Source organism: Gobio gobio (assembly GCF_949357685.1).
Source record: "Gobio gobio genome assembly, chromosome: 19".
NCBI lineage: Eukaryota > Metazoa > Chordata > Actinopteri > Cypriniformes > Gobionidae > Gobio > Gobio gobio.
The window spans coordinates 7,741,815-7,758,087 of record NC_137112.1 but is presented as its reverse complement, the minus strand read 5'-3'; the positions used below and the strand labels follow the sequence as shown (position 1 = coordinate 7,758,087).

At 40.4% G+C, this 16,273-nt stretch overlaps 1 protein-coding gene across 1 annotated transcript in view; it reads left to right on the top strand.

Moving 5' to 3' along the window:
• Positions 1-16,273, top strand: part of ptprga (protein tyrosine phosphatase receptor type Ga) — a 427,225-nt gene that overhangs the window by 296,451 nt on the left and 114,501 nt on the right. Inside the window, exons 5-6 of the mRNA XM_079844385.1 lie at positions 2,507-2,602; positions 11,463-11,529. Coding sequence (XP_079700511.1) covers positions 2,507-2,602; positions 11,463-11,529 — 163 coding nt within the window. The remainder of the gene's footprint in view (positions 1-2,506; positions 2,603-11,462; positions 11,530-16,273) is intronic.

The window sequence follows — 16,273 nt, the reverse complement described above, 5'->3', positions numbered from 1 at the left end:
TTCGAGTGCGGGTTCGGGTTGCTTGAATTATGGGTTCATTAGCCTATTATTCTTAATGAAAAACACAGCAAGAAAACAGTACAATGACACACTCCCTTAAATAGGCAGTTTTACATTTCGCTTTGAAACCAAATGTTCCGCGATCATCTTGTCTGTCAGCTGTTTGCTCTGGTGATTAATGAAATCTGACTCTCGTTCGGCTCGTGCTGTATTGAGCAGACACGTTCAGTTTTTAATTGTTGTGTCTGTTCTCTAACTAAACAAAAGTATTTTATTACTATAAAAATGAAAACGACGGTGGCCCGGGGCGGTGCAGTGGGCAAGTGATGTTAACAGTGTTTTGCCTAATCTGTATTAAAGAGAAAAGAGTCAGAAAGAGTTCATCTGATGTTTAAAGTGAATAAAATAGTATTGACAGCTTACTGGAGTTTCATAACTGCTGTCTGAAGGGCTTGTTGTCTCCCCAAACTTGTGTTGTAGTTTTTTTTACGTTCTATGGGTAACGTTAAGTTAGTTGAGGTGCGCGGTGGATCAAACCACTGTGGGGCAAGGGGGGGGGGGGGGGGGGGGGGGGGGGACTCAACATTTTTCTAAACTTAAACACATTTTTTTTGTTCTGTTTGCTTTTGTATTGTTTTACTACTTACACATGTATTTTAAGTATATATCATTATATTATTTACAATACTCAGCATGGTTTTTAGGGGGGGACAGCCCTCAGATTGGGGGGGTCCTGTCCCCCCCGTCCCCCCCGTGATTTACGCCCCTGGCTGAAACACAACGCTCTTTTACAGCCTATTCTATTCTCATTATCATTTTATGTAGATTATAGAAGACTTGCGCTGCACATGTTGCACATAACTGTATTTTCCTTTTCGAAGTGATTCCAAACATATTTAGAGCAATTCAAACCCATCATGGTGGACAGCGCGTCTGTCTCAGCTGAAGGAAATAATACATTATCTATCGGCTTGACTATATCGGTCAAATTTTCTTATTGGACCGATAACGATAACATCAAAAATAATCATTTATCGGCCGATAACGATATGTTGCCGATATATCGTGCATCCCTAGACTAAACTCATCACTGACAAAAAATGTTAATAAATAATATTCACCAACAATACTTTCTTGCCACAGATCAGACATTCTGAATTTTGATTTTTAAATACATTCTAGGAGGAGAAAGTTTAGACGCACACAGATATCAAGAATCGGCATATGAATCTCAACAATGGTGACATACTTAATGCTGCAATGCATGCTGGGAGCCATGAGTTTTATACTATGGCGGCTTAGTAGGGTTGGAGCTAAACTCTGCAGGACAGCAGCTCTCATCGAACTTGCCTTCCCCTGACTTAGCGGTACAAAAACGTACCCTTAAGGGTACCACCCTAGTAATGGACACTTGTACCTTAAAAAAGGTACTATTTTGTTCTTTTTTTTTTTTTTTTTTGAGAATGCGGGGAATCGTATCTAATAAGACTAAACTTTTTTACTAATATGATTAATTATTAATTCAAACGATCATTACATGTTTGTGGAGTTGCACCATATGACATTTTACAACCTGAACTAACCACGTCTTGCCATGAAAAAGCCAAAGGATCTGATGTTTTATGGCACGTATTGTTCTTGACATAGTCATGAGGGTCTACAGGGGTCCTGTCATTTTTTTATTAAAATATTGTCAATAATAAAAGATTATACAAAACTACTTAATAAGGTTTAATTTTTTACAAAGTTTTTTTTACATTATATCAGGACAGTTGTATCACATTTTTGACTTCACTGTGTGCCCCAAAATATCAAAATAGTTTTAAATTCAGAAATGGAAAACATTCTGATCACAGAAAAGCCATTTCATGTATAAATTGCATTTTTAATACACTGACAGTGGTAGTCGCTCACCCCTAATTATCGCCATGACAACAGAATGATGAAGCAGCTAAAATCTTGGAATTTCCAGTCCTTCTAAAAATCTTTCTTTTTAGTGGATTTTTATTATTTCCTTTGTTCCTAAGTGTCTCCCGACGCTCCACTGGACTTGCTGTTTCTCCATTGTTAAATCTACGCCTATTATTGACACAAAACTGATCGCTATCTGCCAGCGAGGATATTCTTGTCTTTGTTGTCTTTTTTGGAGCCTGGAAAAAGGTATTGACAACGGAGAATAACACGAGGCCGCTGCCAATTTAGACAGGCGTTCCGGTCTGTGGAGAGTTGAGCACATTTATTAGCCTGATCCACTGCCAAAGATCCCATCAATGTGATAAGAGGATGGACAGGGCCTGACGTTTGGACTGGAAAGACGAGGAGGCCGAGCGCTCTCGGGAGATTACAGGATGAGACGGATTAGAGGCCATGAGATTATAGGATATTAGCTTTGATAATGGACTATGTGTGTTTTGTCAGTGATAATGCAAGAATTACAATCTCATTTGCTAAAGGTCTCCGACTAACAAGATTCTCACATTTCTCTCTCTCTTTCTCTCACACACAGATGCAGATCTTCATGTATAACTCAGACGACTTTGACAGTCTTAACACAGCCATACGGGAGAAGCGAGTAATTGCGGCAATGGCTGTCTTCTTTCAGGTGAGAACTCGAAAGCGTCTTCATGTTCGGCTGCTGAGCTTTGTCAGTGTTAAGAGCTAGCATTAAAAAGCATTGATTTTGTAAGGAGGTTTTCTCTCGTCTCATTAAGTTCAGTGATACTGAAGCTTCACGCTCACAGAAAACCCACTGCCTCTGTTTTCTATATGGGAAAATGCACACATTCGCTCCAATTCTGTGCTGTTCCTTTGTCAACCCGCTGCGGTAATCACAAAACAGTAATTTAAGGCTCACAGCCTTTTACTAGGAATTGTGTGTGTGTGGGTTTGTATGCTCATCTCTCACATTTTGAGAAATTACACATCTGTCAGTGCAGTCAGGCTGTAATAATCCAGTTCAAAAGACTCAATCAAACACTTCAAGAAACAATTGGCAGGGAACATTGAGTGAGTGAGTGTGTCAGGTTTTGCCTACAAAGCGCCGCACCAAACAAGCGGACGGAGGCCACTGACAAGATGGGTCTCGTTCTGCTTCTTAACGAACTCTGGTGCGGTTCGAATGAAATATGAACGCAACACGGACCAGAGACATGTAAACAAACCAAAAACAGGACATGATGTCACAAGATGCGACCCTAAAAAGGACCGAATGCTCAAGCATACTTTTTTTTCTCATCTAAAGCCCTATTCGGATGGTAATTGTTGTGGTAGTCGTACTAAAAGCAACAATGGATAATTAACATCAGGTCTTGAAATATTAAACAAATGGAAACAAGAATGTTCAAACTGTGAACAAACAAGTATATGTGACCAGCAGAGGTGGAAAGTAACGAATTACATTTACTCGCGTTACTGTAATTGAGTAGTTTTTCCGTGTACTTCTACTTTTTTAAGTAGTTTTAAAAATCTGTAATTTTACTTTTACTTAAGTATGTTTTGTTTTAAGTATTGTACTTCGCTACATTTTAAACCACATCCTTTACTGAGTAAAATAAATAAATAATACGAAAGTGGGGAAAAAGCGATCCGGAAACGACTGCATTGAATTGAAGGGCGGGAGAATGCGCAAAAATCACAAAAAGATGGACTCACGGACAAGACATGTCAGTCATGCAGATCCAGCTGAAAGCGAAACGCCGTTGTGAACCAGTTAGTATGGGAATACTTTGGATACAGAAAAAAATAACGTGGTGTTGTCCTGGAGGATAGGCTATCCAAGTTACAAAAAATGTTGATGCAAATGAGGAAACGCATAGAACCTGTTCGGGAACATCCCTCTGTGTAGATAAAGGTATGTTTTTAACGTAAGGCTGAGTGATTTCTGTGATGCAGAGAGAATCCCGGAATCCAGTCACGACAATTAATTTACAGTATAACGCAGATATCACGTAAAACAAGCAAACTGATGGATGAATGAATACAGCGACGGTAGAGCTGTACAATAAATCAAATCGCGACATGGTCTGTGAATATTAAAGCAAAACACTGCTATATAAATAAATGATCTGCTTGTTCTGTCTCTGTGATGAGCAGCACCATTTCGTCTACTACATACTCAAGTATGCGTCGTCGTGGTGTTTTAATGTCTCACAAACCATATTTGGACATTAACATTTTAAAAACCAGTCAAATACACTCTGAAACAGGTTTTCACAGAAGCAGCTCTTCACTAAAACCCATCAAAATAAACGTTTTTGAAAATCTCTTGAAAATCTCTGTTTTGCAGCACTTTGCCAAAAAATAAAAGGATAATAGTTTGTTACATTTTATTTAATTACAACCGTTTTGGTCATATATTTGTATAAAAATCATAAAAAGAAAAAATGCATAGGATTCTTAAACATTTGAATAAGTTAATGATAAAAATAAGTTGTTAATCTAATTCATAACCATTTATTGAATTTGGTTGATTAGACATGTTTTACTGAAATTTTAATAAACAAAACAAATGGTTTCAAGTTTGTTATAATAAAGCATTTGTTCAACCAAAAAAAAAAAAAAAAAAAACTGTTTTCATTCATTTAATGCCAATTTAACTGGTGATAATAACCATAATTTAATAATACAGTTTATTTATTAAATAATTGTTTAATATCGTGATGCTGTGAAACTGATGTTTTCATATTGTGAAAATCTCATTCTATTACAACTCTACACAGGAGATTCCCCACCCCTGCTGTTAATGAGTAACTCAGTAACTTTTACTCTGAGTACATTTTAAATGAACTACTTTTTACTTTTACTTGAGTACATTTTTACACCGGTACTTTTGCTTGTACTTAAGTAAAATTTCATTGAAGTAATAGTACTTTTACTTGAGTAGAATATTTTGTTACTCTTTCCACCTCTGGTGACCAGTCACGGAAAGTAGGGACACAAGTCGGCAGCACAACTTTCGAGCAAAATGAGAAAGAAGCGTTTTTTGGTCAAAATTGGTGATTTTCGTTTTTTTGCAGAATCTGTTAGTTGAGATCACGAAGAAGCCTCTCCGTGTTTGAGATAGCAGTATTGGTTTATTTAAAAGCATACACTTTGAGGTTGAAATCGGCTTGTTTTTTGGAGATTCTAGCATGCAGCAGAGGCGTATTTCTTTTGTTATTGCCCCTGCCCTCCAAGGGAAGCGTGGCTCAGTGTTGCCAAGTCCGCTGTTTTTCATGTCCGCGGGTTGAAGCGACCCCAATTATTGGATATTTAGCCCCGGGAATGCGGATTTTAGTAGGCAACCATGCCAAAAAAACACATATTTTACCCCCCAAATGCGATTTTTACCGGAGAAGCCCCCCTGAAACGTGATTGGGCTTGTTTTGGGCTAGTTTTGAGTAGCAATTGTGGCTGGTGGCCAAAGCAATAACGAACAGCTGATACAAAGTGCAAACCTGCCAGATGACAGAAAGTCTGAAGCAGTAAAGAAGCAACACGATCATCTTTCCCTTGTGCAGAAAGAGAGGGCTGAGTACAACGACATGACTGAAAATAAACATACATACAGGTCCTTGAAAGTGCTTGAATTTATTTTGTGCAAGAAGTTTTCTGGAAGAAATTCCATATTATTCTCTCCGGTCCGATGATGTGTTATTTCGCCAACACTTCGTGGACTATGATTGATTTACGTTTGTTACTTGCATTTACGCGTTACGTTAAGTGTTTCCCACGTGAGGTACTTTGTGTTGTACGTTGCCATGATGTTCACGCGCGCGCACAAAACTATACGGTACCTCAGCGTTTCACAGACACACCGTGAAATATTGCAAAAATAGACTGGTTACATGAGCCTAAGCTCTTTTCAATAAAATCCATGCAAAAGTTAATATCAGATCATTTTAGAATACAGGATAGGATGTACCAAATATTCTTCAGTTTTATGCAAAACAGAAATATGACAAATAGAATATCAGACCTCTGATATATGGTCAAAAATAAATGCAAAAAAAAAAGCTGGACCTGGAAAGTCCTTGAAAGGTTCTTGAATTTGAAGTTAACCAAGCTGTGGGAACGCTGTATTAACAACTATCCAAACTGTTTCAGACCTAAAAGAGCCTTTGTAGGCCTATGTTACCCTTAAATGTCAGAGAAAAGAACAAAATATAGAAAAATATAGAATAAATATAAAAAATATATAGAATTCTATAGCATATTATACTATAAAAACACATAATTATAGTTTATTTTAGTTTATCATAGTTGATCATAACTAGAGGTGAAATGGCATGAACATTTCATTTCATGATTATAGTGACCAAAATGATCACGGTTATCACAGAATCCTGTTCAAAAAGTCCTAATGCTACACAATGCATCCCGTTGGGTCTGTCGTTGCTATGCAACCATGCAGCTTTACAGGGGGTATGGCTTATCTAAATGAGATGTAAATGAGCCCTGTTGTCACTCCCAGCAGGTGAGAACAGGTGAGAACTGCTAAATGTTTTGAGGTCTTTTTCTCCCTATTAAGGTTTTTTGAGTGCCTACTTTCAAATGGCCACAACTTCTCTAAATATTATCAGATTTCCATGTGTTACGCATCGTTGGAAATCTTGGAGACTACACTTTCTGAATATGTGAATAACGCAAAATGCACCGACTTGTGTCCCTACTTTCCGTGACTGGTCACATATTCTATGACAAAGATGTTTTAGGAACTCAGTATGTATTCTAATAATGTTTAAATGGTGTAATATTTGTGAATTTGATTATGTAGGCTACTTATCCATTTCCTTAAGAGTGGCGTCAAGATTAATCTCCGCGAGAGCCCGCCCACACGCTGTTCTGATTGGCTGTGGTTTTTGATTGATTTGTCGCATCTCGTAGTCGCATCGCATCTAGTTAGGACACGGTGTTAGAATCTGAAGGAAGCTTTACCAGCGACTGTGTTCTTCCACAACCAGGCACAGCCAATGTCTTGCTATCTTCGGCAAATTTATTGCTCTGTAGCGCGATCCGTCCAAGCCTCAAACTCGTTTCACTTGAGAATGCCATCGACGGCCGCTTATGAGCGCTATTTTATTCATATTAAACATTAAACATTTAAAAAAGTTAGACATTTTAAATACTTATTGTCTACACAACAGTCTCTGTGCTCACAGGGTCACAGACATTAATATTTTATCGATTTATAAAAGGTGAATCACTGTCTGGCCATCTGAATTTTGGTATGGAGATTGTATGGAGGTTATGATTATATATTTTTTGTAGTATTACACCACATTGTGTGTGTAGAGGTGCTGGTCATATAATTAGAATATCATCAAAAAGTTGATTTATTTCACTAATTCCATTCAAAAAGTGAAACTTGTATATTATATCCATTCATTACACACAGCCTGATATATTTCAAATGTTTATTTATTTTAATTTTGATGATTATAACTGACAACTAAGGAAAATCCCAAATTCAATATCTCAGAAAATTAGAATATTGTGAAAAGGTTCAATATTGAAGACACCTGGTGCTACACTCTAATCAGAGAATTAACTCAAAACACCTGCAAAGGCCTTTAAATGGTCTCTCAGTCTAGTTCTGTAGGCTACACAATCATGGGGAAGAATGTTGTCCAAAAGACGACCATTGACACCTTGCACAAGGAGGGCAAGACACAAAAGGTCATTGCAAAAGAGGCTGGCTGTTCACAGAGCTCTGTTTCCAAGCACATTAATAGAGAGGCGAAGGGAAGGAAAAGATGTGGTAGAAAAAAAGTGTACAAGCAATAGGGATAACAGCACCCTGGAGCGGATTGTGAAACAAAACCCATTCAAAAATGTGGGGGAGAAAGGCTGAATGAAAAGTTGATTTCTCAATTCATGACCCCTTTAAGCCTTGTCTGTGGAACCGGCCACTAGAGGCGTAGACGCAGCATCACACTAAAATTTAAAAAATCTGTTGATTTTGAGTTTCTTACATTGTAGACAGTGTTATACATGAATAGTTCCACATGCTAAAACAGGATCAATTGTTGCATTTCTCATAGCAAAACACAGTAGTTGCATTTCGTTATCAGCACTCTTAACAGCTGATTCATCTCACCAGTACGTAAAAGAAATTGTTATTCTGCAATGATGCATTAAACTTATCAAAAGTGACAGTATATACATTTATAATGCTGTTCTTTTGAACTTTCTATTCATGAAAGAATCCTGAAAAAAGATCAGGTTTTAACAAAATATTTAGCAGCCTATTAGAATGATTTCTGAAGCATCACTGAAGACTGAATAATGATGCTGAACAATCAGCTTTGAATCACAGGAATAAAGGACATTTTAAAATATATTCAAATAGAAAAGTGTTTTTTTAAATGATTATAATATTTCACAAAATTACAGTTTTTACTGTAGTGTTGCTCAAATAAATGCAGCCTTGGTGAGCAGAAGAGACAAAAACAATAGTGTATAAAATGGAAATTAAACGGAATACCAAATCTGAAAGTCCCTGTATTGAAATCATTTGTAAAATGCACGCTTCACCCCCAAAAATCAATAAATGACAATACAGGGATTCAGTTGGACATGGATGAGTTTAATCTCATCTGATTCCAGTTTTATATATTTTCCCCAAACCCTCTCTCATCTCTCTCATTCTCAAGCACTTATCTGAGGAAATCCTTGTTGCATGTGTCCCGCTCAATATCTCTATTTATTTGAAACTCACACCATGTTCTTTATTGCCCAAACGTTTAGTCTATCTGTCCCTGATTAAGGAAGATAGCAGTCGTAACATCTGTCATGATACGTTCATAGGCTTATTTACAAGACACATGTCCACACTCTAAAGTGCAGCTATTAGCTGTTAGCATGTAGCCAAAGCTTTTCTTTAATACACTTGAAACCACAGGCTTGTTGGTGGCCCGGGACACAATAAATCGTTTTTAGGTTGTGTATAATTCATTGTTGGTTAATGTTTCAAGTTATGGTCTTGTGCTGTTTTATAGCTGGCAGTTATTTGCGTTCCTCATTTACTTTTAATCAATCGCAGGGCTTTCTTCTCTCTCTCTCTCTCTCTCTCTCTCTCTCTCTCTCTCTCTCTCTCTCTCTCTCTCTCTCTCTCTCTCTCTCTCTCTCTCACTGGTACAGCACACAGCTGCCATATTAAAAAAGCTCACTCTGAGCTTAATACAATAAATGTGCATTTTTATTTTCCATCTGCTAAAATGTACTTTGAACTTTATTGATTTGCATGTGCTATTTTTACTTGTGAGGTGGAACGGAGCTCTTAAACTGAGTTTAAAGCAGTTTGCTGCTATTTATTTTACCTCAGGGTTTGTTCTACAAGGAAGTCCAGGTGTTTGTGGGCTGTGGGTGACCTCTGGCACACAGGCTCATTTGTAGAGTGCTTTCACTATTTCAGTGTATGAATGCAATGTAGAACACGATATGAGCTCTGTTTATCTCACTGTCTTCATTCTGCTAAGGCAAAATAAGAACTTCATAAGTTACTCAATTGAAATGATCTACTTTGTCCAGTTCCATCTGATTGAAGTTATATCTATCTATCTATCTATCTATCTATCTATCTATCTATCTATCTATCTATCTATCTATCTATCTATCTATCTATCTATCTATCTATCTATCTATCTATCTATCTATCTATCTATCTATCTATCTATCTCTTTATTTATATGTCTATCTATCTATCTATCTATCTATCTATCTATCTATCTATCTATCTATCTATCTATCTATCTATCTATCTATCTATCTATCTATCTATCTATCTATCTATCTATCTATCTATCTATCTATCTATCTATCTATCTATGTGTCTGTCTATCTATCTATCTATCTATCTATCTATCTATCTATCTATCTATCTATCTATCTATCTATCTATCTATCTATCTATCTATCTATCTATCTATCTATCTATCTATCTATCTATCTATCTATCTATCTATCTATCTATCTATCTATCTATCTGTCTGACTGCCTGCCTGTCTGTCTGTCTGTCTGTCTGTCTGTCTGTCTGTCTGTCTGTCTGTCTATCTATCTATCTATCTATCTATCTATCTATCTATCTATCTATCTATCTATGTGTCTGTCTGTCATATGCTCCACTCATGCTATCTACCAAGTTTTCCGTGTGTCAAAAATGGTCGTCTGTCCTTTAATTTTGTCTATCTGTCTATCTACCTTCTTTTCTGTGTATCTTTCTGTCTGCCCATTGTTTTTGTCAGTCTTTTTCCTTTCCTTTCTGTATATCTTTCTCACTGTCCTTTGTGTTTGTCTGGCTGTCCTTTTTTCCTGTCGGCCTCTGTATCTGCCTGTCTGCTTTCTAATTGTGTCATTCTTCGTCAGTTCTCTGTCTTCTGCTCAGATTTGTCTGTCTGCTCTTCTGCTATCTATTCGTATGTCTGTCTGTGTTTGTGTGTCTGTCTGTCATGTGACCTCAGTGAACAGCAGTCTTTACTTTGGGACTGAAATCTGTCTAAGGCAACTATTCGAGACAGTTGTTGTAGTGCGGACTTGTGCCGTTAACTCTCAGTGCCCACTTCCTGTGTTGAGCTTCTGGAGTTCTCTTTCATGCAAGAAACAGCACAAGAGTGTTCAAAGAGCCTGGAGAGATTTATGAGAGAGAGAGGGTGGCTAAGGGCCAGTGGAAGTGCGTGAATCCTGTTCACTCCTGCCTCATGGGAATGTTGGTTAAATCGGCTAACCAGCTCTGGCCTCCCTGATACACAACTGACACACACACAAACTCAACAATAGACCTCACCCCTTGGGTCCTCTCTGTCAAAGCCTGTCTCCTGATTCAACCCTATAGGGGCTTCTTAAAAGCACAAACCTGTATTTGATACACATCCATCCAAGAGAAGCAACGGAAATGTGCTCTGCCTGTTATGGATTGTCCCTGATCTGTGCTTTTTTTTAGGGTCAAGATTGTTAAAATTATTTTCAAACCATTTTATTTTTGTATACAGTCAGCAGCACTGAGCGAGCTCTCCGTCTCTTTCACTAAGGCACATGCACAACACACATTAAAGGTCAGTACTGTAGCTTCTCTCTTTCAGGTTTTATTGCGCGCTGGAATCTTTTGTCTGTGCTCAACAATTCAGTCAGTTCAGGTGCATCTCAAATCACAAGCAGCTTTTGAGGCGGCATGAGGCATAATGGGTTCTCTTATGTGAGTGTGTTTGTGTGCGATTGCAATCATTTTGCTTGTATGACATCAGCACAAAGTACTAACATCATGAGCTTTACTCAGAAAATCTACCAGGTTTTTCCTGTATGTATCTATCTATCTATCTATCTATCTATCTATCTATCTATCTATCTATCTATCTATCTATCTATCTATCTATCTATCTATCTATCTATCTATCTATCTATCTATCTATCTATCTATCTATCTATCTATCTATCTATCTATCTATCATCAACATTCTTTTTATTTGCATTCTTTCTCTCTTTCTTAGGTGGGGATGAAGGACAATCCTGCAGTAGATCCGATCATTCATGGTCTAAGAGGAGTGGTGCATCACGGTCAGTAGATGTTTCATGTATATTTCAGGTTGAGGGTTCACTATTGAAATGTACATTATTGTATATTTTTTCATGTTTCTGCACCTTTCCCATAGAAGCTCACTCTGTGCCCTCCGCTATTTTCCATATGTGCTTGTTTGGTCCATAGAAATGTGTTATTCACTACTGTAAAGCATTGTGACTGGCAGATGGTCAGATTGATCAATTGATAATTATTTTGATTATCGATTTTAACCAATTTTATAGATTACTTGTTGCAGCCCTAATCGGCACCTGATTTTGTCCTCGGTGTTGATGTGTTAGAAGCAGGAAAAATGGGCAAGCGTAAGGATTTGAGCGAGTTTGACAAGAGCCAGATTGTGATGGCTAGACGACTGGGTCAGAGCATCTCCAAAACTGCAGCTCTTGTGGGGTGTTCCCGGTCTGCAGTGGTCAGTGTCTATCAAAAGTGGTCAAAGGAAGGAACAGTGGTGGACCGGCGACAGGGTCATGTCATTGATGCACATGTGGTCCGATAAAACAGACGAGCTACTGGAGCTCAAATTGCTCAAGAAGTTAATGCTGGTTCTGATTAGGGATGCACCGAATCCAGATTTTTGGGGTTCGGCTGAATACCGAATCCACTGGTTAAGATTCGGCCGAATCCGAAACCGAATACCGAATCCTCCCATCATCAGTCCATTATCACAGTAAACACATTAACGAAGTAAACAACGTCCACAGCAGTGTAAGGATGCAATTGACCGTTTAACCGTTAACCGAAAGTAAGAACTTTGACAGGTTAATACTACCAGTTAAACGGTTTAAATGTTTTTAACGCTTTTTTGTTTGTTTGTTTTTTGATGCATGGGAAAGAAAAATATGCTGTATAGCGTTATTTGTTCACTCACGGAGCGCGTCGACATGTGCAACTACAAACCAGATATATCTCGCAAAATGAAGCAATGGAAAGCTTACTGTGTGGGACCAATTCGACAGAAAAATACAGCAGTAGTACAAGCTCCTGACTGGTGGAAAGCAAATGAACGGCTTCCCAAGGCTGGCCACTCTAGCGAGGCGTTCTCTCTGTATTCCCGGGACATCAGGTCCATCTGAAGCCTTGTCTTTTAATAGTGTGGTTTTGGTCAAGTTTACTAAAGTACACATTGTCGCGTATGTTCTTCTCGCCGCTGTTTCCTGATGGTTTATAGAAAAATTACCCCGAGTCGTCCTCTGTCGTTTAAAAGAAGAACACAACGGAGAGCGCAGGGGGCGCGCGCGCTGTCAGTCAGCGGAGGCTCGCGCGCTGCGGAGACAGAAGGATTGAGAGGTTGTTTAACTGTCGACAGGCTGCGCTCCAGACTAACCCACATCACTTAGACATGTTACTAAAAAAACAAATAAACAAACAAACATAAAACATACAAGGTGTGAATTGAGGTAGCCTAGGCCTTCAGTGTATTTTCGTTTTGTCATCTTAATTTGGTAATTATTTAAGTGGAAAATATTTAGTGTAGGTATATGTATTTTATTCTTTTTATTTATATTTTATCTGATCTATATGCGGCTGTTTGCACGGTGAAATAAAATACATTTTGGCTGCTGTCTGTAGATTCCTTCATGCACAACTCGTATTCTCTCGGATGTTTCATACGCAAATGTTTTAACAGCGGCTGTTGTTTAGGGTCCTTGTCATCACGAGATAAATCGGCATTGCAAATTGAACATGTAGCTCGACTTGAATCACCGTCTTTTGACTTAAAGTAGCCTAGCCTACTGCCACATTTTCTGTCCATGAGTTCCATTTTCACTTTCAACGGCGGCATCATTACGTTCGACCAGCGGGGCGCAAGCCTAGGGTTCGGGTTAGGTGGAAAAAAATTCTGAGGTTTGGCAGAAACCAAACCCAGTCAAAAAGCCCAATATTCGGCCGAATCCGAACCCGAATCCTGGATTCGGTGCATCCCTAGTCAGAATACACAGTGCATCGCAGTTTGTTGCGTATGGGGCGGCATAGCCGCAGACCAGTCAGGGTTCCCTCAGGGTGCCCATGCTGACCCCTGGCCCCCGCCGAAAGCCCCAACAGTGGCACATGAGCATCAGAACTGGACCACGGAGCAATGGAAGAAGGTGGCCTGGTCTGATGAATCACATTTTCTTTTACATCGCGTGGATGGCCGGGTGCGTGTGCGTGGCTTCCCTGGGGAACACATGGCACCAGGATGCACTATGGGAAGAAGGCAAGCCGGCGGAGGCAGTGTGATGCTTTGAGCAATGTTCTGCTGGGAAACCTTGGGTCCTGCCGTCCATGTGGATGTTACTTTGACACGTACCACCTACCTAAGCATTTTGCAGACCATGTACACTCTTTCATGGAAACGGTATTCTCTGGTGGCTGTGGCTCTTTCAGGAGGATAAAGCAAAAATGGTTCAGGATAGTTTGAGGAACACAACAACCGCACTGCTTGAGGGGCAAGGCGGCCCGGACATTCTAAGTCCGAGGCGATCAACTCGTGGATCCCTGCCCATGCATACGGGTCCAGTGACTCACGACTTTGTGCGTGAGGAATCCCTGGACCCACAAGGACACAAATCAAATCAAATCAAATCACTTTATTGTCACACAGCCATGTACACAAGTGCAACAGCAGGTGAAATTCTTGGTGCAGTTCCGAGCAACATAGCAGTCATGACATGTACAACATTTAAAGCAGCATCAGATTACACATCTGATGCGCCTACAATTACTCACAGCACAGTAAACACTACAATAAATAATTTACACAATGTGAGTGTAGTTCTCACAGCTTTAACCAATATACACATACTTACAATATACATATACTTTAAACAATATACACTAAACATACATTAAACAGTATACATTAAGCTATAATAGTAATAATAATATACAATGTACAGTATCCATTATTATTCACAGTAGAGATCCAATGTACAATAGGTGCTATATGATAAATGATAAATAATAAATTATAATAAATGTGTATATAATGTGTGTGTATCTACAGTGGGTTGTGCTGAGTGATATTCTGTCCGGTGTGTGTTATGATCCTGATGGGTTAAGAGTTAAGGAGTCTGATTGTTTGTGGGAAGAAGCTGTTCTGGAGTCGGCTGGTGCGTGTTCTGATGCTGCGGTACCGTCTGCCTGATGGCAGCAGTGAGAGCAGCCCATGGCTCGGGTGGCTAGAGTCTCTGATGATCCTCTGAGCTCTCTTCACACATCGCCTGGCGTAAATGTCCTGGAGGGAGGGAAGCTCACCTCCGATGATGCAGCTGGCCGTGCGCACTACCCTTTGCAGGGCTTTGCGGCTGCGGGCGGTACTGTTGCCGTACCAGGTGGTGATGCAGCCAGTCAGCAGGCTCTCTATGGTGCTGCTGTAGAACCGTGTGAGGATGTGGCGGCTCATTCCAAACCTCCTCAGCCGTCGCAGGAAGAAAAGGCGCTGATGAGCCTTCTTCACAACGGCCTCGGAGTGGACGGACCATGAGAGTTCCTCTGTGATGTGGACACCGAGGAACTTGAAGCTGCTGACTCTCTCCACCGGTGCTCCATCGATGGTGATGGGGCGGTGTTCTCTCTCATTCCTCCTGAAGTCGACCACCAGCTCCTTGGTCTTGCTGACGTTGAGGGAGAGGTTGTGCTCCTGACACCACCGTGTCAGAGTGTGCACCTCCTCTCTGTAGGCCGTTTCATCATTGTCAGTGATGAGACCTACCACCGTCGTATCGTCAGCAAACTTGATGATGGTGTTGGAGCTGTGGGTTGCCACACAGTCATGTGTGTACAAAGAGTACAGGAGTGGGCTGAGAACACAGCCCTGAGGGGCTCCAGTGTTGAGAGTCAGTGGTGAGGAGATGTTACTGCCCATTCTGACCACCTGGCGTCTGTTTGACAGGAAGTCCAGGATCCAGCTGCATAACAGGCTGTTTAAGCCGAGAGCCCGGAGTTTCATGTCAAGTATGGAGGGCACAATGGTGTTGAATGCTGAGCTGTAGTCTACAAACAGCATTCTCACATATGTGTTCCTCTTTTCCAGGTGGGAGAGAGCAGTGTGAATTGTTGATGAAATGGCATCATCGGTGGAGCGGTTTTTGCGGTATGCAAACTGCAGTGGGTCCAGTGAGGGGGGGAGAACAGAGCAGATGTGGTTTCTGACTAGTCTCTCAAAGCATTTGCTGATGATGGGGGTCAGAGCAACAGGACGCCAGTCGTTTAAGCAGGTGGTTTTTGCTTGCTTCGGTACAGGAACAATGGTGGACGTTTTGAAGCATGTGGGGACCACAGACAGGGAGAGGGACAGGTTAAAAATGTCCGTGAAAACTCCAGCCAGTTGGCGCGCGCACGCTCTGATGACGCGGCCGGGAATCCCGTCTGGACCCGCAGCTTTACGGACGTTCACCCGCCGGAAGGATCGGGTTACATCCGCTTCAGATACGGAGAGTTCACTAACCTCTGTATCTTCAGCCGCGAGCTCTCTCTCCGCGAGGGCGGTGTTTGTTCCCTCAAAGCGAGCATAAAAGGTGTTGAGCTCGTCCGGGAGAGAGGCAGCGGTGTTCACGGTGGAGTTTGAGTTCCCTTTATAGTCTGTGATGATGTTAATTCCCCTCCACATGCTTCTGGAGTCGGTGGTGTTGAACTGTCCTTCAATCTTGTCCCTGTACTGGCGTTTTGCTGCTTTGATTGTTTTCCGGAGGGCATAACTTGCTTGTTTATGCTCCTCCGCATTACCGGAGTTAAAGGTGA